The 22,358-nt window shown below is 42.1% G+C and overlaps 1 protein-coding gene across 6 annotated transcripts in view; it reads left to right on the plus strand.

Moving 5' to 3' along the window:
* qkia (QKI, KH domain containing, RNA binding a) overlaps positions 1 to 22,358 on the plus strand; it is a 73,879-nt gene that overhangs the window by 6,029 nt on the left and 45,492 nt on the right. For all 6 annotated transcript variants that reach the window (XM_053435072.1, XM_053435074.1, XM_053435077.1 and 3 more), the window contains exon 2: positions 19,829 to 19,971. In XM_053435072.1, the coding sequence (XP_053291047.1) occupies positions 19,829 to 19,971 (143 nt within the window). The remainder of the gene's footprint in view (positions 1 to 19,828; positions 19,972 to 22,358) is intronic.

Raw genomic sequence — 22,358 nt, forward strand, 5'->3', positions numbered from 1 at the left:
GACACTGACCTGTTTCTGACTTTTTTTAAACCACGACTCCTCCCATGTGACTCAGCATTCACCATTTATTTTTCTTGAATTTGTGACATGTAAAAGCAGCTACGGGAAGTACTGCTGTTGCAGACAGGAAAGGGTTATGAAGAAGGAGAGTCAGTGGTTTGTTTTTCCGTTCAGACGGACATGGAGAAGGAGGGGGAGATGTTTTCTTGCTGTGGTGACAAGAGAGGCCTGCTCCTCTTTTGCCCTCTCTTACAGAGGTGGGTCTGTCTCCCAGCTTTCTTCTGGCTAATTTAGATTACATCATGATTCATCTTTTGCTCCTTCTCTCCTCCACATATTTGTGTGGATACGCTACACACTTAGAAGTATGGGCCCCACCCTGTTACATTCTGTGAGTTCTTCAAATAGCTTTCTCACCCCCTTGCTCAAAGGAAGTCCCCCCACCCCCCCTCCCCTTTCTCCATCTGTCGTCCTTTTTCTCAAAATCTCAGAACTGCAACGGTGGATACAGTTTCTAACAATCATACCAGTAACATTTGTCACCGATTCTGTTTTTTCTTATCCAGTTTTATCTCAGGAAGGAGGTGAAAATATGAGCTGAATGCTCACTTTGTTCCTCTCACTCGCCCACCCCTCTGCATTCATTTTCTCTCCTTTCAGTGCAGGAATGGCAAGTGAGCGTTGGCAGCCACGCTCAGGAATTTTACCGGGAGCACAGTCAGAGCACTTAACCTCCAGCCTGGTGTTTGTTTTCCCCACACACTCTCATAGTGTGTTTTAGCACAGATTAATGTGAATGCCTTCCAAAGAGAGGCATAAGAACGTTGGCTTTAAATATCTAGAAATGTTAAATACATAATAAATGTCTGACAAATTAAAAGTATCATTCCACACGTATGGAATATACACTGCACTCCCAATTTCACAGATTTTATCTTTCCCCCATTGGCTGAATTTTTTTTGTTCTTTTGCCAATGGCTGATAAAAGGAAAAAAATAAGTTATCTGTTTCTATTGGCCACAGAACAGCACAAGTCAGTGTTTCCAATATATCAAGAGGTTTTCCCTAAGAGCAACGTGGTAGTAGATTAGATTAGACAATATATTATTTAAATAGATAGATTTTTCTTTTATTTTAATTGTAGCTTTGTGTTACAACAGAGGCTCGAATCTTGGACTATTCCGCACAGAGGGATCCCACACAGACTTTGTTTTTGTCACATCTTTTCCTCTGGTCTATTTCCTTCTCTGTCCCTGTGTGTACACCATCTTCCATCCCTATCCCATATGCCCTCTCCATTTAAGGAGGTAAACAAACACTTAATAATTGTATAATTTAATATATGTTTGTTATTGTTCACTGACAGTTTACTCGTCTCCATGGCTTCACGCAACAATAGCCTTTCTGCTCCAATGTAGATTTGACTCAGTCGAGCTTCTCTCCCAGGGCACCAGCAAAAAAAAGTATTTTGTGAGCTTTTATTGGTCGTCACCTTACTTAAGTCAGGCATAAATTGTGTAGATCTTTTTGTGAGCCAATTTGTTGTTGTTGTGGCGATCAACCACATGGACTCGTTACCAGAGGAAACGCTGATAAGAAATAGAATCCAACACATCTTTATCTCAGTCGTTAGCACTTATTGCTAAGTTTGGCTCAACAGACTTTACCATGTGCCAAAAATAGCATCATCACATTACTTGTTTCAAGTGGTAGTGATGGTGGATGTCAAGGGTCAACCAAAGACTTTGTGAAACATCAACATCTACTTGTATGTGTTGTGTTTGTAGCAACCCACCTCCTTCAAAACATCCTTGTGGATCTGTTTGCTTTTGGTTTGCAGCCTTTGTCTTGGTGTGTCACTAGTCTCAGATTGCATGATAAATCAAAGTGGAATAATTTACCTGTCCCTCAGCAGCTTGTGTTGTATCTGTGAGGCGTGGCAAGAGCAGGCGGTGCTGCCACAACTTTCCCTAGGGGCCACAGAAAGTGAGGTGGCATGGTAGTGAGATTTCTGTGTCGAACACCAAGTGCTGCCATAACAAGCATCAGCTGCTTCCCTGGTTTTGCTACAGCTCCGACACTTTTCAGTCGATGTTATGTATTCCGTTCTCCTTGTTGCTCTTTTCGAATTTGATATTGTGCAAAATACAATGGGGTCCAGTGCCATTCTATGTTTTCATTATTCATGAAAATAACTTGTTTTTGTTAAATGATTTATGATCTCTGCATACATTTTATAATTAGCTTTGTTTTTGCTGCGCCAACAAACTGTTTGGCATTATTTTTTATACACTGATACATAAATTTCTTCCTACACACCTGTATCATTGTCCCAGTTTCTAGCTGTCTTCATCAGAGAAAGTTCGATATTTGTTTGTGGTACACTCCCACTAAGGCTGCTGTTCACATTGTGTTTTTTTTATCTTAAGAGAGCGTTGAAATGCCTTTGACATTGTCTTGTAAGAAATATATTAATTGACTTTGATAAATTGAAATGAATTTGATAGCAGACAAAAAGACTTGTGGACTTCACCTGTCAAATGCTGCTTTAGTTATGTCTTTATGAGAACTACCTCTGTGCATGCAGCTTTGGTGATTGTATTTTAAAGGTATTGGAGTCAGTCCCATCTCAGTGTGATGTAAACTAAAGGAGAGAGAGTAGCCCCTGCTGCAGGGCTTTCTGTAAGCATGATATGTGCTGTTATATCATGTAAGTCTGCTCATTTCACCCTCCGGTATTTCAAGTTTGTGGTGTGCCTGCCACCTTGTACAGCTCAGCCCATCCTTGATTGCTATGTCTGCCACATCTCCAAGCACAACCCGTTTGTGCTCTGAGTTTGGTGATGCCTAGACCTATCCAACCAGAAGCACATCTGAATAAAGGTACCTTGTGCACAGCAAGCTGTCGTGCAGACTAGTAAAATGTATCTGTAACAATATATCTGCTGGTTGAACTCCCGTCAGTGTCTGAAACTGAGACCCTTTATTGAAAAAGTTTATTAAAGAGCAGCACAGTCTCCATGGTCCTGTAGGCAGCTAACTGCAAGTTAGCATGGTGATATGATAATACATAAATGGGTGAAAATTAGCATGTCAACCTGGGCTTCATGTTTCCATCCCTGGTGCTTTATAAGCGTGGAGAGGGTCGATGTTTTCACAGGACTTGACGATCTGCCAACAGTATAAGAGAATGACTTAATTATCTGCTCAAGATGCCATTATTTAACTTTGTCTTTACATAGAGAACAGTCGTTAGCCGCTTTGTTAATATTTAAAGTATCATGCATTTTTGGGAATATACTGCACAACCTTTTTTCCCATTTCTAGTAATGGAGTTTGTAAATGCTAGTGTCTGGGAAGACTCCACAGATTCAGAACGGTTCAAAGTGCCTAAAATGTCTCAGTGACAAAGTTGCACACTTTGACTGTCTAGACAAACTAAAGTTACATGTGTTGCACAGTTGTTGTTTTTTACAGTGGCTGTCTGCCCTGCAGTCTTGTGCTGTAATGTTAAACACGATTTGCTTGCCATAATATATGCCCATGTCCAACTAAAAGTGATGGTAGCGGCACAAGAATAAAGACCTGTACAACTGTGAGGGAAACAGTTTTGTGTGTGTTGTGTTTGTTTAGCATTTGTCATTGCTTGTCTGTTTGTGGCGAGGCTTAAGTCTGTCTGTCCTCATCAGTGCAGCGGTTGGGAGGAGATTACAGAGCAGAAACAATGGGTGGGTTTGTATGATTAGGCTTTAATTGGTGAAACAAAGAGCCTCTGTAGCACCATGTGTAACATAGGAAAGACTGGCATGAAAACGCAGCGATAACTGGCAGGAGAGAATGTGCTGTCTGTACGAAAGGGTTAGTGAGCATGAGCCTCATTCCTGCTCAGTAGATTGATTGTGTTCGCTGAAAGGAAAAGGGCGAGCAAGGCTGCCTAGAGCTAGGGTAGGATGGTTAGTGTGATAAAGAGCAGTGGGGGGAGACAGAGGATTCCTATGTGATGTGAATGAGGTCATCTGGTTGGTTATGTGGAAGGTCGCTAACCCCTCCCTCAGCGCCGCACACCACCCCTCTCCCCCCCAGCTAATGATACCACAATGGGTTTTTTTGTGCTGTAATGGGCCAGACACACACATTGGGTCATTCCTACCACATTACACACAAGTGTGAACACAAGTGCTGTCTTTCAGACAACATGACCTCTGCCTTGTAGTGCATTTTTACACATTGCATTTATGAATTGCTTTATTAGCTTCATGTGCCCCCTCATCTCTCAGAGTTGATGGTGGAGACAACTTGGAGAACGTTGAAAGAATCTTTCTTGTATTTATGTTGGCTAGAAAATCAATTTCCAGGGTGATGCCTCTTGCCGCAATCATTGCTTTGAATCTCATTGGTTTGTAAGTGTAACAGGTGAATGTTTGGGTCTATTGTTTGTCTGGATGAGTAACCAAAACCCTCTGTGCCGTGTGATCCAGGACAGAAAAAACATTTCCAAGCAGCCCTTTCTTTCTTGCACTTGATGTGTATAGTAGAGCTTAAATTCCAAATGCACCTCTGACCTAAGAAGAATGACTCTGTCCAAAGACTGATCTACTGTAGACTGTCTTACACTAGGTAACAGGGCCCACAGGGAGTAAACAACTATCTGCTACCCTTAATAGATTGTAGACTAAACTCTTAATTGAGTTTACAATGTTTCTAATAGATTTGTTTCACACTGTTAAAATGCAGAACCAGTTGGCACAGGTTCTTCCTCTCAACCTACTACATATTGCTTTATGACACATCTCTGCTCTGTCATTATGAAGGAATGTAGCCCATAAAATACTATCTAGGTGTTTTATTGTCGTGTTGGATTAGATTACAGCTGCTCCTGTGTGTCTGCCGGGTAAATGCTCTCGCAGAACGTGCCTGGACAACCCTACGGACATGAGACACTTTTTTTTTTTGATGTCGTAAATTGACTGAATTTGCAGCAAATGTTAGGATTTGATATTTTGTCATCATTTTCAAATGACATAATTTATTGCCAGCGCTATCAGTCCTCGAGGGTAGGTTTAATGCAGCCAGGGATGGAAGGTGGGGAGACAAGGCAGGTGTGGGCACCAGCAAGGTGCCAAGGTGCCAGCTGTTGTTGACACCTTGAGGTGAGGAATAGTCTGCCAGGAGATGGACTTGTCTCTGTCCCCGCTGTTCCTTCCTCACTTCCACCTTTGTCTCAATTTATCTGACACGAGTTGAGGCTGTTCTTGATGGGTGCTCTTCCTGCAACCTTATTTTGATTGAACGTCTGACACTTTCAGTGAACCAGAGCCCAGTTCTAACTCCCCTCATCTCCATGTACAGTATGAAAGCCCACTCCCTCTTTCCACACCAGACCCAAACATGCACATGTTTGCTGTGCTCTCTCCCTGCTATAATTTTCTTTCCGTCTTAAAAACAACATGCATCTGTTTGTTGTAATGCCTCCTATAATGTTGGAAGAAAAAGATGGATAGTCTGGTTCTCGGCAAAAGGACTGTTCCACTGTGTCATATTCTCCAAAGGGAAAAAAAAATCAGTTTCTGTTATCTCAAGGGAGTGACTCATTTTTCCTGGCTTTGTCTTTTTACCTATTTATTTTAGCAGAGTGAGTCCTCCTTCTCTCCCTGTTTTTCTGTTCTCTTGTATCCTCTGTCACATTTGTCCAGATTTTTCTTCACTGTCTTTTCTTCCATTTGTTTCCTCCTTTGCAGCTCTACTCTAAAGTGAATATGTGTGGCAAAAATCCAGCCTTGGGGCTACATTGCCTCTTTCATATGAGGACCAGTGGTGACATTAAAGGCCCACAAGGTGGTCTGTCGGTTTGCATCAGCCCAGCTCTCGCTGTCTGCTCAAAGGAACCCAGTACGCGTTTGGCTCTCCGCTCATTCACTCTCGGGCGAGAATGTTAGTCAGCAGAGAAAAACATGACTTCACCCGCTGCCTGTAATTGTGCACATGTATGCATGTATGTATCAGATTTGTAAAGCCCTCAAATCCAGGAGCTTTAAGGCAGATCGATGTTTAACGGCTTAAGCACAGTGAAAGCTCTGTTAATGACAGATGAGTCAGCGAGAAGGCTTCTCTCCCTTTTCCTCTTATCCCCCTCCTCCCTTTCTGACATTCTGACCCATTTGTTACATCCACTCCAACATCTCTAAATGGTACATTCAAAAATGGCTCGGCAAAGCAATACTGATCAACCAGATGATATGCAGCACCAGACCAAACAAACGCACAGCCAAAGAGCAACTTGACTTATGTTCTGCAGACAGAAGAGAGCGGTTCAGACTGAGCCATTTCCTCCTCTTTGTTTGTCAAGTTAAGCAGTCTTAATATCTGGAAGCACATCAGACACCTAGAGCGTTTTTCAGCATATTTTAACAATGCTGGGCCTGTTTGTTCTTCATTGGGAATCTGTACCAGTTTGACTTATGATTACAAACACTCACACACAATCCATCAGTGAATACTCAGCCCAGAGCAAGTCTAAGTTCTGGTAGAGAACCCAGCTAATCCATCCAGATATTTAACACAGTTCTTTTAGGTTTGATTTGTAATATAATAGTGGGCATTTGAAGTGGTAAGATTTTGATCCTGCAAGAGTGGTCGGTTGAAGACAATGAGGAGTCAAAGCAAAGACACAACAGCAGTGTTGATGTGAGTCTGTGTTGTCTTGAGAACTTGAGATGGTTGCTACAAGCCACAGCAGGCCCTGTCCCTGGGGATGAAACAGCTGACACACAATCACACACAGACACATTTGTTATGTAACCTGTTGGACTTCTGCCTATAAATCATGTCCTTAGCAGGATACCCTCAATTTTTTGCGTTGCATTAAATGCGGCAGTGTCACCTGTAATAGCAATTGCCTGCGCATGCTTGTGTACACAGGAAGTGCAATGTCTTCTTTGCAGTTGGCTGCTCGGTCACAAAATATGAAGAACGAATCAAAGCAACAGATGTGAAAAGTAAGAGCAGGGATTTATTTCTCAAACTGTTTTTGTTGTCTGCATTTGCCTCCGCTGGTAATTGGCTTGTGGCTGAGACCCAATCAGGAAGTGAATGGGTTGTCGTTTTCGAAGGTCCCTTTTTTCCATCCATACTAAAACGCAGCCCCCAGTTTTCATAAGAGTATTGTGGTCGCCAGACGTTAACATGGCAACTGTGAAACGTAAAAATAGACGTAGAGTGGATGTAGCCTTTGCTGAAACAGTCTTGAATCATTAGAATTTGTTTAATCTTTGTGGTAATTTTGAAGCCTTCTCTGTTACTCATTGTTTCGAGAGGTATCTTTGAATATGTTGTCCACTTCATTTCTATTAATGGGAGTACATTGCATTAGTCCTGTATGTAAGTGAATGTATATTGAAAACATAGAGATGACTGAGCTCATCAATATTTTTTCTCTTCATTAAAATGCAATTCAATACAAGAAGACAAGCAGCGGCATGCAAATCAACCGTGGCTTTGAATCAATGTCTCTTGGTCACAGGCGAATATTGGAAAATTCATAGAGGCAGCATTTACTGCACTGCTGTTGGATTTGATTGCATCCGATTATTCAATGATTTCTGCTGCTGCTTTGAATTAATCAAGTTTCAGTTGGTGCTGAGGTGCTGGAAGTCCCATCTTTGTCTCATTTTCATCCAGGGAAAACCCTTCTCTTTCCATGACACATTGTTGAGTTTTATTTTTGTCTGTCACAGAAAACTGGCTTGAAGATAAATTCCTGTTGAAACGCACTCTTCTCTCTGTTTGCCCCCGTCTCTGTTTTTGTTGCATCAATTCTTTCCTGTTATCATGTGACCTCATTCCCTGATACCGAGAGAGTGAAAAGAATGTGGTTGTTCCTCATTCTGTCATCATCCAACCCCCCCACCTACCCAACGTATTAAATAAAGACATTCTTTCGTTTTTCAATCTGTTTGTTGACATTCATAGAGCTGCACTTCAGGCAGACGCCTGCTGTTTCCATCTGTTTATCAACCCACAGAATCACTGGAGTCAAAGTTGATGTAAGGATTTGCCTTAGATTCACAGTTAAAATACAGTTCCTGTCCTAGCATCTCTCTCAGCTTGTTGCCTTTTTGCAGTGTTTAACGTCAGAGAAAAATGTCCAGACTTCAGTGCATGTCTGGGCCTTAACTTCACTGTTCTACTGCAATTTTTTGCTGAACAGCATTTCCAGATTATTTAGAAGCATTTTTAAGCTTAGGTTAAATATAACTTAGGATCAAAGTTTATAAATGGAGATTATATCCATCAGAGACACGGAGCCAAATATCCTTTTTGAACTGATGGTGGGATCCATCTGCCCAATTGAATCGGACAACTGTGGTCACTTTAGGTACACGGGTGGGGACAGGAAGCACAGTACTTGTTATCGTGTCCAGTCACATTGACGTTCAGAGCCTTTCCTTCCTTCCCCTCTTGTTTCCTCCTGACAGCTGGACCTTTCCTGCCATTGTTGCATGACAGAGGAACAGAGGGGGGAGCTATGTGTAGGGATAGACAAAGTTCAAATGTTGTAATAGATGAAAAGTGGTAAGCAAGAACTTAAAGGAGCAATGTTTGTTTATGTAGTAAGAAAAGTAATCTGTGTCTAGTGACAGGAAATGTCCCTTTTTCCTAAGGCCGTCCAGGTAGTGGGCAAAGGACAGAGACGCCCCTCTTTTCACAAACCATAGTGCACCAAATGGGGCCAGAGGCTCTTCATATATATACATCCCAGCAACATGCATCCTGACTCCTCATCCTGTTATTCATCCCGTTCCTTATCTCGTTGTCTCACATCTTGTTGAGTTCACAGCATGCATCCTGTGCTTCACTTTGACATAGCAGCCCTCTCATTGTTGTGCTGTTTTATGTGAGTCTGTCTCTGCAAGTGCAGATGCCTGTTAAAGTATGACTGAGGTCTCAGTGGGAAAATGGTTGTGTTTTTTGGAGCATATGTGGTGTGTGGACCGCATCACTGAAGTTAGAGATAGATGCGTTAAAAGGAAAGCGAGAGAGCGATTCTTGAATACCGCCTCACAGCACGCAGCTCCGGTCTCGTTCTTGTTTGTTTGCCTGATTTCACTGGCAGGTAAACTCTGTGAAATGAGCTCCCGTGAGATACAGAAGAATCAACAATCTGTTTGGCTGTTATGCTTTGTTCATGCTTTGAATGTTTGTTTATGTTCATACTAATTAATCAACTAGTTTTGACTGCACCTGTCATAACTAAGCAGCTTTTTAGTATGCATAGAACCACACATGATATGTCTGTGGAAGTAGCTGGTGTGCCTCCTCATTGTATTGTAGCATAGCTGAGGCAGGATGTTTCCTTTTTGGACAAAGTATGCCAACCTCCGATTTTTAAAACCATTTTCAGCTCATGAGGCTTCTCTCTGGAAGTCAGCCTGGTAAATGACTATTGCTGTGGGTTCCAATTTAACGCTACATATCACTCCCCCTCTAGATGATGAGAGCAGCAGTAAAATAGCCTCTTTGCTTGTTATTTTTGTAGGAACCTGAGTCTGCATCTGGGTGCATTAGGTTGTAGGATTCAGCTGAGCTTGGGTATTTGGCAACTCGAAAAGGTGAACTGAGGAGTGAGGAAGTATTTGCACAGACCTCAAGCCTCTGCTGTGTTGGATTAGATATTTTATTTGTTGAATAATAAGCAATATTGTGAAACTACTCTGGGAAGGAGCTTATCCCATTCTTTTTACCACCACACAAACACTCCCCAGTGACAAAGAACTATGTCTGTTTGAGTGTGTGAAAGAAGTAAAACAGTTTTGGTAGCTCTGCACCTTGCTCATTCACTTTGGGGTGCCCCCCCTCAAGGTTCGTGCACGAGTGGTGTGCATGTGCTCTCACAAGTTTCACCCCAGGACCCCGTCGTGAGTCAGCCCACGCAGAGAGTAATGAACGTTGGCCCCTTGCGGCAGCCATTAAGAGTAAGCCATTATGGTTCAGTATCGAGCCAGCCCTCCCTGCCAGTTTCACCCTCACTCTGTGGTAGAACCCATTGCGTGCACAACTCTGGCACTCCTATGGCTCATTGAGCTGCCAGCATGCCCCCCAGCAGCACACACCCCCATAATGCAGTTCCACATCATCAAATGTGATGATCCCTTGTTCTAATTTTAGGCTGAGGTCTTAATAGCTTTGCAGATACTGTCTGAAACACTAATTTAGCTGTTAAGCTGGGGATGGTATAGCATGGTGATGAGAGTGAGAAGGATATTATGGGTTTTTGCGAAAAGTCTTTTAGAGATTGCATGATTTATCTCCCCTTGTAGATCAGCTAAATTCAAACCAACATGTATAACAAATTTATTCATTCCGAACTTTTTATATCTTCACTTCACATTTTTAGTGTTCTGAATAAATTGTATAGGGTCATTTCAGGAACAAAACATTTAACTTGAAATATTCAAATGTGCAAGGGTCCTTGTGTGAGCAATGACATCACACTTTCTTTTGTCTTATTTTCTTCCTCAGTAAAGAGAAACCTACCCTGATGTGAGACCAATGTTTTAACATTTTTAAAATGCACTCCCTTGTGAAACCAAAGTGGAAAAATAAATCAATTAGTTTAAATATCAAATGATTGTTTTTTTACTCAACAATTACCATGTTCTCATTTTATTAGTCACACCCCGAGCTACCAGTTCTGGGACCACAGCTAGACTTTTAACACCTAAAACAGCATCTTTGTGTTCTTGCCATCTCACGGTATTCTGTAACACTATTTATTGGCCATTTGACAGTTCTTTGATGAGATTGCCTCACTGTTTATCATGTGCTCAAAATTGGCATCATAACTCCTCCTCAAGGTTCAGTTAACTCTGCCGACGCCGAGCCACATTTCTCAGGGCAATCACTTCACCTCCTCATATGTCACTGCTTGTGCCGCAGTCATTGACAGTGGTCGCTCTAGTCAAATGCAAATATATATCTTTGAATATCAGAATGTGATTCCCAATTCTGGCTAATGTGGTATTTAAAAAAAAAAAATAAAATAAAAAGCATTTCACTTCCCCAGCATATGCTCTCCCTTTTGTCCCACTCTATTGCTTTTTTTCTCTCCCTTTCTTTGCTTTGGCCCCCCTCTCCTTTTCCACTCTGTCTGTTTGCTTTGTTTAATCACCAAGCTAACGGGCTATGACACGTCCCTATAACGCACCATCACTGTCGCTGCCAGCAGCCGCAGAAAGCCACATTCAGCTTGGCACCTCTTCCCCGTCCTGCATGCAGTCGCAGTGACAGCCTCAGAAAACATTTCATTTGTCACCGGTTATGATTAATGGCTTTGCTGATTGCTGTTCTTGGCCATCACCACACCTACACGTTCTGTTTTTAGCCGACATATTCTCAGGGGTTCAGCCAGAATCGAGGAGGAAGTAAAGCAGTGCCACCAATTTGTCAATGTTTCACACATAATTATGGATGTGTTTAACTTGTTTGGTCATTTGATAGACTAATGACTTTGTTTAGTTGTCAATATTTTGATTGCAATTTCATTTAAAAATAATTATGATAAATTTGAATCTGAGAGAAACCAAATTTAAACCTAACATGACTTTAACAGGTTGTAAATAAAAAAAGGAGTTTTACTCTGTTTTTGCTGCAGCTGAATGTAGTCTTATAATCCTGAAGAGCATTTGCTGTGTGATGCCATTAATGGTAGAAAAAGCACTTTGTCATTTACAGACCACAACTTTGCAGCACTTGTTTCCTCTGCTGTCAGTCATCACGGTAAAACAATTAGAGTTGATATGTGATGAGGAGCAGCTTCATGTAGTAGCATGTGTAATATGTGGTTTTACTCTCACTTGATTAAATATGAAGCTGTGGCTAGTAAAGCAAGATGGTGGGGAGGTGTAGGGCTATTTCCTTCTCGTTTCCTGCTGTATTTGTTTAGCAGATTTTTTCTCTGAGGCGGTTTCTCTCCTTCCATGTGGAGTGCTATTTCTGTGGGTTCACACTCTCAGGGGAGCCTTGCCTACAAACACAAAAGCTCATTAGATCGTGTGGGTGTTTTTAATGTGTAGTTGGGTCTTTGTTTTTACATGTATTATATGCACTTAAGTCAGTGTCAAGCCAGCCACATTCCTGTCTATTGTTGGACCACAGCTAAATTATGTGCGAGTTATCTATGTGTGTGATTTCAGGCAGCTTCAGCTCATTATTGATGATCACAGAGCGGAACGTGCTGCTTTCGGGCTGTGAGCTGGCGGGGATACAAACGTGACCATGTACTCGCATGTTCTCGCACCTCCTCCCTGTATATTCTTAATGTTCTTCTCAGAGAGATTGTGTTACTGGAAGTTTGTGTAAGCATTTTTTAATCATTTTTTAATTCAACCGCTCACTTCCAGTTTGGTTGAAAGCACAGTGCCTTTGTGTCTTGGCTTGTCGTTCACCTATGAGATGGCTGAGAAAGTACGTCTGTGTATGCAAGTGTTTTTCTGTATTTAATAACTTCTTTTCCTTACCTGGCTCAGAGAGCAGTTCCAGAAACCTTGTTATGCCAGTCATATATTTAGTGGCCTATCTACTCAAAGACCTGCCGCTGGAGCTTTTTACCCAGCCTGCTTTTGGAGAATCACTGAGACACAACTTAAATCTCACCCGCTGGCTTCCAGCAAACCGCACCGTCATGTCTGTCGAGAGCCATTTAGACTCCTCAGCCTTTGGGGGTCAACGCTTTTATTCACATCATGTCAGGGTTCAGGAACTCCGTGGAAGAGTCACTGCAGAGCAAAGTTCGTTATTACGCTGCACAATTTGACCGTTGACAGATAATTAACAAAGATGGCACACATTTAAGTTGATTTATAATTTCCATGTCTGCTTCATAAGACATGTACACTGAAAGTTGTTGGCTGCGCTATCTCCCCTTTACCTAGGTTTAATTGATCTCTTTTTAGTGCATAGTCAAGTCTTGTCTGTATCTTTGAAAGTAACTAGTTTTTTCCAATCAGAATTGCTTTCTTATATTACTATCCCTGAGCTGTAACTCAGCAAGGAAACACTTAAAAGTAGAGCAGGACATTTTGTGCTAAAACGCCTTTGGCAGTGACTCAATGCAAAGAAATGGAGGAAAACAAAACACATTGTCTGTTTTCCGTCGACCAACCTTTATTTGGTTGACTACAGCCCTGCTGTTCTCCATGATTGAGTATTGGCACGTTGCATTTTCCCACTGAAGTCCTGGAAAGTGAGAACGACTTGCACCCAAGTGGGCTTTAGACCACTGCAGGTAATAGACACACTTGGGTAACGCTGTCACCAATGAGTTAGATGTAACCACTTCCAGGAGCATTGCCATAATTGGGTTGAACAATGTTGATCCATAGTTGCTGCCACGTCTACACCTGCTTGTCCAGCATTGTTATTATTTACTGGGAACTATCATTTTCTTTGCCCCATAATTTCTATGTTCACAAGGTGTTGGGGCGCACACTGAATATAACACATAACATACCCACTGTACCTACCTTCTCCTTCATTTTTGAATGGAAATCAAACCTAATCAGTTCATTTCCCTTTATCTGCAGTCATGCCCACCTGGATCAAATAATATAAGTAGTTGGACACAACAACAACACCTTATCTACACACACACACACACACACCTTCCAGTCACCATGTCAAATTCCTTGTTTGTGCAACTTACTTGGCGAATAAAACCTGATTCTGAGAGTGAGTCTGCAGCGAAATCTAACAACAGATGAAAGTAGGCGCCCTGCAGATATTAAGCCAACACACGTCTTCCCTTGTAAAATGTCTGGTGTGATCAGTAACACCAGTGTCGTCACGAGTTTTTACTTCCTGCTGGGAAAGTATCCACACTCTAGCGTAGGTAGTGACAAAACATAAACCTGGCATCTTGTACTGAACCTTTTCTGATAATACAAATATATAAGATTTCGATGATAAGTCCTAGTTCCTCTGGTCACATGACACTGACACCAATGAGCACAAAGGCACATTGTCCTTCATGTTAACTCACAGAAACTGGATTTTTCAAACCTAAACCGGGTGTTTTCCCTTTTAAAAAAACTGAAATGTGTGTGCTGTTCTTCACTTAACTGTGGTATTGCATTCTCATTAACAACAGAGAAATAGTTTGTGCATCAGAGGATTGTGCGGCACAGGCCTACTGTTAAATCAAAGATTAGGAAGTAAAAATAAGACAGAGGCACAAGGAAACGTCTTTTTCCTTTTGCACACAGGGAGGGAGAGAGAAGCAGCTGTGAGTTGACGATAAGACCAAGAAATGCATACGTTTTCATGGCTCAGGCGCCCCCACCAGTGCGCTCACACTATACTCTGGATTTCAGCTTTAAAAGAAACCCCTGTCTTTCATATGCTTGGCCTGCCCAAACCCCTTAACTGTTGAAGTGGAGTGTCGTCTTGGATAAAGTTGTCTGTGCCATGAATAAAGGGCAGGAATGCATTAAACGTCCAAATCCGTTCACTTGCAACGGGTACCCAGGCTTTGTGATTGCTAAAAGTGCACAGCTTTAAAGTGAAAAGGCTTGTTCCTTGCCTGCGCCTTGTTTCACTCAGCTCCAGCACATTTAGGTCTCTGTGATTGCTCCAGTGTTTCAGACACAACCACCACATTTCTCATGCCTATATTTACCTCAGCTTCCCAGTCCTTGTTTTTTAGGGGTGGGGCTGTGGCTGAGAAGGAAGAGCGGTCTACTCGGTTCTACGCCCCTCATTTAAATAACCAAAGTTCTGCCCATAGATGCACTGTATGCCTGTGTGAATGGCAAACAACCACTGTACTGTAAAACGCCTTGAGTGGTCTTCAAGACTAGGAAAGTGTTACATAAATAAATACCATTTACCCTTTCACCTGTTTAAAAATACCGAATGATCCTTCACACTATAGGTTTTCGATCTCGAATCACAATGAACAAGGAAGATCCATGGAGTCTCTCTGCAGAGTCGAACATTAGATCATTCTGGCTTTAATATGAATTGGTGTTAGACTCAGGTGCTAGATTTCATCAGGCTTGTAGCAGACATCACAAGGCATCTTAAGCTGCTTTCCTCCGGCAATTTTGATCACTCCGATTTCTCACCCATTACATGTCTTTTACTCTCCCTCTCTCACACACACACACACACACACACACACACACACACTTACATGGACACATTTGGTCTGAGGATATTTTGCTGTGAGCTTCCGGGTGAGGACAGAGCAGTTATGGAGCACGTCTATTTTTGGTCTCTTAATGGACTCGTTCTCATTCTCTGGCGGAGCAGGTCTGACTGAATGATCTCAGTCTTAAACCTGATTACTGCATCTCCTTCTGGACTTCTTAATTGTTTTTAATAATACCCTTTTTTCGTTCTTTCTTTCCCTCTGTGGTTTATCTCTTCATTCTGTCTTTGATCTCTCCCCTCCTCCCTCCATCCATGTTTGTCCTCATGCTGTGCTTGCATTCATTAGATCATGTTAGATCAGAGAGGCTGCAACATTAGAAAATATTCCCACCCCATTTAGCTATTCTTTCGTCTTGTGCTTTTTCTCTCCTCATTTCAGCCACTCCTGAACTGTGCTGCCAGTCAGTGCTGTCTCTGTGTGATCATTGTTTTTCACATCAAGCTGGGTTTAATAAATAAAAAGCTTTTCCCTCGCATGGTTGCTGAGTTCCTGGTGGCCGACTGTCAAATATCACTCATTCAGATGAGTAGATAGTGTCATGGATTTGATTATCTCAGTTTCCACTATCTCCAGGCAAGGCCTAGTTCTACAGTTTGCATTCAGTGGGTAAAGGTCTCTGCAAGGTCCAAGGTAGAAAACACAAGGGACTTTTGGTATAGCATGATGGAAGTTAAGGATTTGAGTAAATGTGTTAATTGTGCAGATTCTTTATAGAGCCATTGTTGGAAAGATAAGTATTGTGAATATTAAGCTATGTGAAACGTGGATCATTAGCTGTGCAATGTTAGGTTTAGTGTGTCTGTGGATCCAGATCAGCTGGTGGATCCAGCAATTGTTTTCTACTTAATGAAAAGGGTCTGGCATGTTAAGGGAATGACATTTATTAGTGTGTGTGCAATGTGGTGCAGATTCAAATAAAAATCGGGAACCAGGGAATATAAATGTTTTTTCCTAAGGGGACTGGAAAGGTACATGAGTGGCATTCTAGTTGTTTATACGTATGGCTATCTTTTATTCTTGTAGTTTAATTTGGTCAGATTAACCTTTTTATCATGGCACCAATAGTAATATAAATTTGACCAAAAACATCCTCTGTGACTTTGCAGAGCTTTTACAGTATTTCCTCAGCAGATGGAGTTTGCTCTCACTTCTCATCATATGACATATTGAGCAATGTTAAATATTTGGCTCACATGATGAAAACAGAAAAAGCCTTGTCCACTAAGCGAAGACCTTGAAATAATCCGGAAAAGGGAAGTGAGTGGACATTGAGTTGTGGCTTTTTTGGTCTTCCTGTTCCCAAGGTCAAGAATGACTTCACACTCAACACTTACCCACCAAACATTCTTTGCTCTTAGACTTGAGGCCATAATCTCTCCCGTACCCCTCAGTCCACTGACTCTCAACCCCCTCCACCTGCCCTTCTCCTCCCCCACATCCTGCCCTTTCAATACTCATGTGTCCGCACTTGCCAAGATCACGGAGAAGACGAGGAGACGTCTTTTCTTTGCTTGAGCGTACAAAGGGCAAACGGATGCACGTCCACGGCCGGTGTGCAATATTTTTTTATTTCTTTTACTGTATATCTTGAGAAGAAAGGGCAGAATTTGAGAGAAACTACAAAAAAATGTGTCTAATGAAACTTTGAACTTAGATTGAGGCAGAAGAGAGCTGTGTGTTTCGAGAGCAATACAACATGCACTCTGCTTGCTCAGCACTGTGGTTATAATTCTTCCTCTTTCCTCAGTCTTTGTCTCAGCAAGCAAACCTTCCTCCACTCTGCCCCTCAAACGACTCAAGGTCGATTTTTGTTCCGTCCTGACAGATTCCTCCGTGAAAAACTAAACAGATATTATTATCTCTTCCATTGTGTCTGAGTGTGCAGCTGCCCCAGCAGTCAATAGACATCCCTGGCAGGTTGTGTGTGTGCATTTGTGGTTTGCTGAGTCAGATTGTGGATGGACACACCGGCATTGAGCTGAGAGATGGCTGAAGGGCAGTAACAGGGGATCTGTTACTGCTCCTCATTCAGCTGGTAAAGCACACACCTTGGGGTCCAAAATTCCCCATGGATCCTTATTCAAATTGTCTCAACCATGTGTATTTCCAGTATGTAATCTGGATTTTTTTTCTCTCTCCCTAATGTCAGAGTTGAAGCAAAGTCCTCACTGATAGTCAACCCCGTTTCCTCCAGCCTTTTGTCTTTTTTATTCCTCCTTCCTCTCCCTCCCTCGTCCCTTTCTTACAAAATCAGCCCACTCTACCAGGATGGACAGCTAGACAAATGATTTTGTCGGTCATGCAAGGCAGGGGGTAATTTTTAGGTGAGCGCAGCGCTGCACAAAAGACTTGGCATGCTTAAATTAGGGGTTGTCAAATGCGGCACATCTCCACTGATAGCCCAGCTCGGCTCCCTTATGTTAATGTGGCATTTCAGCAACAGGAAATAGAACTGGGAGGAGGAGGGGTGCTGCTGGTGGTTGTTGAGCTGTAACATCACACGTGCACACTTTTTCTTTTCTCCTTTCATCTGAAGGATTGACGTTCTTAGATACACTAGACTTAATATTATAAAATAGATACTATATATTTTAAACACATTTATTTTTTCCCCAACAAATATTTAGGGGTAATTGTGTTTTCCAGTATGAGCATGACTCCCTGGGTTTCTGTCCTCGTCTCCTCCCTGTTTTTACTTGTCACTGCCAAGTCTCTCTTTTTCTATTCAAGGCCAGAATGTGTCCCGTAGCTGCTGGTACTGGTTAGAACTGATGTAATCTGTCCGCTGGGCTCCATACCACGAGGATGAATTTGTGTTTACAGAGCACTAGGAGAATCTGTGTTGACTACAGAGTGGTGAAATCATGTGCATTTGGGAAGGAGTCGCACTGGGCCAAGGCTCCTTAGCTGTTTCTGTTGTTCCAATGTGTCTCACAGGTGTTTTCCTTTCAGCTGCTGCCCAGATGTGTCTGTGTATGCTTGTCAGTGTCCGTGAGCACATAAATCACACATTTGTCTCTCGTCAATAGTGTCCAGTGAAAACCTATTTTCCGCTCAACAAGAACGCTTTGCAAACTAATTCCATTCCTACATCCAGGGGCTTTTCTAATATCTCGTCATTTGAAAAATACTTAAAACCAAGACAACCACTACACATGAACCTTATTGAGTTTGACCCTCCTTCTAAATCCGTTTCAGGGCAAGGATAAACCTTGCAGGTCAGGCATGCTTTACTGCGGGCATCGTTAGTTGAGTGTCAGGTTCCCCAGCTCGAGTTTTTATATAGAGCACCCAACTGGCTGGAAGTCTCATGAAAGATGGAAATAGTGTCTAACACCTGCTCCCACTCCACACCAGACACATCATCTCTCGATGCTTCACTAGCCCTGCCATTTTGTTTCAGCTGTTTCACCTTCAAACTTCAAACTGTCTTTAAAGATGCCTCCTTTTAAATTCACTTTTCTCCTGCCCTTTACAGCTTTATGCTTCAGAGATAATGTTTTCCCAGTAATTTTTCATATAGTTGTGAATTAAAAATGTTCCAACACTTCTCAAAATAACAGAAATGATCTTGATGGTAGTGTTTTGTGCCAGCTTCATTGCGGCACATAGATTTTCTCAGTCCTCCTTTTCCAGCTGTCGCAATTATTCTTTCTCAGATTCACTGACAACAGACCCATCTGTGTTGGTCAGCCGGGGCACTAGGACCACCGGGAGAAACCAGACCCTCCCTATGTAGCTGTCATTCAGTGTGCTCATGAGAGCATGTTGTGTACATGTCCCAGGACTGAGCTCACTGTCCAATCACCAAATCATCCCTTACAGTAATGACAAATGTGGGGAACAAGAAAGTGTGACCACATCACTTATTCATTACACACGGGGCCACAAGAGATGAATGAATTGAGAGGTTTTCTCAACTTGAAAGGAACAGCTTTCCTCTGACATGTGAATTTGTGTGTGCCGAAATGGGTTCTTGGTGAATTAGAGGTGAGCTTGTGTGCGTGTCAAGAGTTAGAGCAGTAATCCGTGTCGGCATTGTGTTTGTGAGTGGGACACAGGTCCATCAGATTAATCTGACGGGGATCAGATCTGAAGGCATATACCCGATTCTGAGTGTCTTATCTTCCCACCTGCCCAGCCACTGGCATAGTCCGCTTTATTAGACAACAGCCACTGAGGAGTCCCATGGGGAAAGGGAAGACTGAAGCCTTAACCCCTAAATAGTGCAACACTTAACTTACGTCTCTGTCATCAACAATAAAACTGTTTTAGTCTGAACAATTTGAAATACTATATTCCCTGCAGGAATCATAAGATATTGTCGTCATACATGTTTGCACTCACAGGCTGTGATAATCCTTTTGTCACGTACTTTCTAAAAACAATAAAACACAACAGTTTTTCTATAAAAACACAGCACTCAAGGCAATTGACAAATATCTGTTGTTTTTCTTTCATTTGTTGTAAAACAAAGATTTATCTGCTACATTAAGCCTTTGCCCAGAAGTCAAAATCAATATCACAGTGATTTATCAAATACAAATGGAAAAAGAAGGGCATTTGTGTACTGTTGTTTTTATTCATTTGCTTACCATACTCTACTTTTCTGTGTTTCAGAGATCAACAGAGTGCGCAAAGACATGTACAGTGACACAGTGAATGGCCTTGTGGAAAGACACCCCCTGGAGCTACCTGAGGCTTTGGGACCCATCGTCCACCTGCAGGAAAAACTGTTTGTGCCTGTCAAAGAGTACCCTGATGTAAGTACCTTGTTTAATCAACTTTCACAGAGTCTCAGGTTCTACAGAGCCCTTTCTTAAATCGTTTTTTAGGACTAATGGAGTTGGATAAAAATATTCAGAGACAATGCCAAAAAAAAGAAACTCAACCTAATTTAGGTGAAGCTTCTATCTATTTAATAAAAAGTCACCTTGTGGATCAATACGCTGCTTCCCGCCCTCAAGCCATGCCTTGGATACTCCCTGGAGGTCCTGTTGAGCATTACTTTCAGTTCCAACTGTGATGTTTGCTGAATGTTCACTGTAGGCAAGAGGAAGAAGTTGTAGGTAGCCACCTCTCAGGAATGGGAGGGTGGGGAGTGACAACTGCATCGTTGTGGCCAAATAACACTGCCTGTGAGCGGGAATATAGTCAGCCACCTTCTTGTCCTCACAGTTGCTCTCTAGCAAACATGAATGGTCGCGTCATGTCTTGAGGAGGAACGTTTCTCTTCGTAATCCCGGCAGCTTGCAGTGAGGAAATGAATGAATGGAGGGAGGTGACGGAGGATAAGAGACACCGCAGAGCCAGACCCAGCCAGGCATGGATTGCATTTCCCCCCTGACAGAATTGATAAAGGGCACCAGGGACCGGCTGGGATCAACTTTGCTATAGCTGACCCTCAGACCAGACCCAGCCTCAGAGCTCAACAGCTAAATCAGCCGACCAAATCCCATCTCTCACCTTTCATCTCTAGGGACTGGACCTCAGGCCCTCGGGACAGTTCCCAAATTAGCAGTGAGAATCCCATTTGCTGTTTGTGTTGCTTTTGCGTGCTAATTGCGTAACAGTTTATTCCGTCAATAATTCTTATCATCCTTGACATCTGACTAGGAGTCAGTTATTTAAAGCTAATGTAAAAGTTCAGTTTAACCTATGCAGCCAAACCTTCAATCGTGAATAATTATGTCTACTTATATACTGTAGGTACTGAGAACATAAACATCTTTTCCTCTGAAAATGTAAATGTGGTAGCACTGACCTTCTGTGGGTGATGAAACATTTGTTGCTTTGAAGTTATATGTTTCTGTCTTTAAGTTTTATTGAAGTTGAAGAAGTATCAGTGATACTTTTCTTTAGCTGAAATAATCTCTTTCTGTAGAACAAGGTATTTAAATACAGAAGTTCAAAGCAGAGTTTATGATAGACTTTTAATAAAAGCCAGCATATATGATGACACACACACAGATATTACATGTGTGTTAGTTGGTAGGTTTTGTGTTAACCCTGTAAGTCATACATGATTTGAAGGTGTGTGGAAATGTGTGAAACACTGTCTACCATCTGTGGCTGGAAGGATATTCAAGCAATGACGCTCACACACACACACAGCCTATTTAAAGTGGGACATCCTCAGATGACCCTCGTGTTCCCTCACTGTGTGGGCTATTCTGCTCTTATCTGAGCAGGGCTGTAACTCACACTTGTGTTTACCAGCTGCAGGGAAGTCCAACTATACCAATTAGGCTTCCACCTGGTGGCTGAGATGAGTCACTGATGACTTTAGTAGAAAAATGTATACTAACACAAACATTTGCACAGGGAAGTAAAATTACAGGAAAAGACACGCGTATGGTGACGTAAAGCTGCACATATTTCACTTGGAAGTGTAGTCATTACATCTGCAGAGGCAAATGCCAGATAGCTTTGTTATGTACTCTATAAAAATGAGATGTTTGTCAGGATTTCAATTATAACGGTGTAATGTGTAATAAGTTGGGTAATAAGTTCCCTTTTTGTCTCTGCTGCTCCCAGCATTTGTAATTTTGAGTAGGTTAGGAGGGAATGAAATGTGGATTCCATTATTTGAACAGCAGACAATTGTAGATGAAGTATTGTTATGTGTTCAAGTGACTTAACCCAGGACTGAACTCATCCTTCTGTGTAGGTTGATAATTGTTGTTCAAACAGAGCGAGCTCCAGTATCTGAAAATCTAGTTAGTCTTCAAGCAGGATAAAGAGTCGTATCATTTAATAGTCGAGTACAAGTGGAGATGATGTATGATCATCGTGGAAAGGGAGAGATGAAAAAAATGAAGGAAGGGAAGAAAAATGTCACTTCCTATCCCCATCTACCCTTTGCTAAAAGGAGAGGAAACAGTAATGATGATTATTAGACTGGGGAATATCTTCCCCCCACATTTTCTCCTAATTTCCCATATTCCTCTCATCGGAAAAATAAATGTGAGTCTGTGTGTCACTGACGCATTTGTAGGTGCCCCCAAGAAAGCAGGAAATGACGCTCCAGGTCTCTGATTTGTGTTTTTGAAATCAACTCACTTGGGAGAGCAGATTTGTCGCCGTTCATGCCATTACCTCCTCTTCTCCCTCTTTCCACACTTGTCATTTTGGGATTCCTTCCTCTACT

This window comes from Pleuronectes platessa, chromosome 11 (genome assembly GCF_947347685.1).
Source record: "Pleuronectes platessa chromosome 11, fPlePla1.1, whole genome shotgun sequence".
NCBI lineage: Eukaryota > Metazoa > Chordata > Actinopteri > Pleuronectiformes > Pleuronectidae > Pleuronectes > Pleuronectes platessa.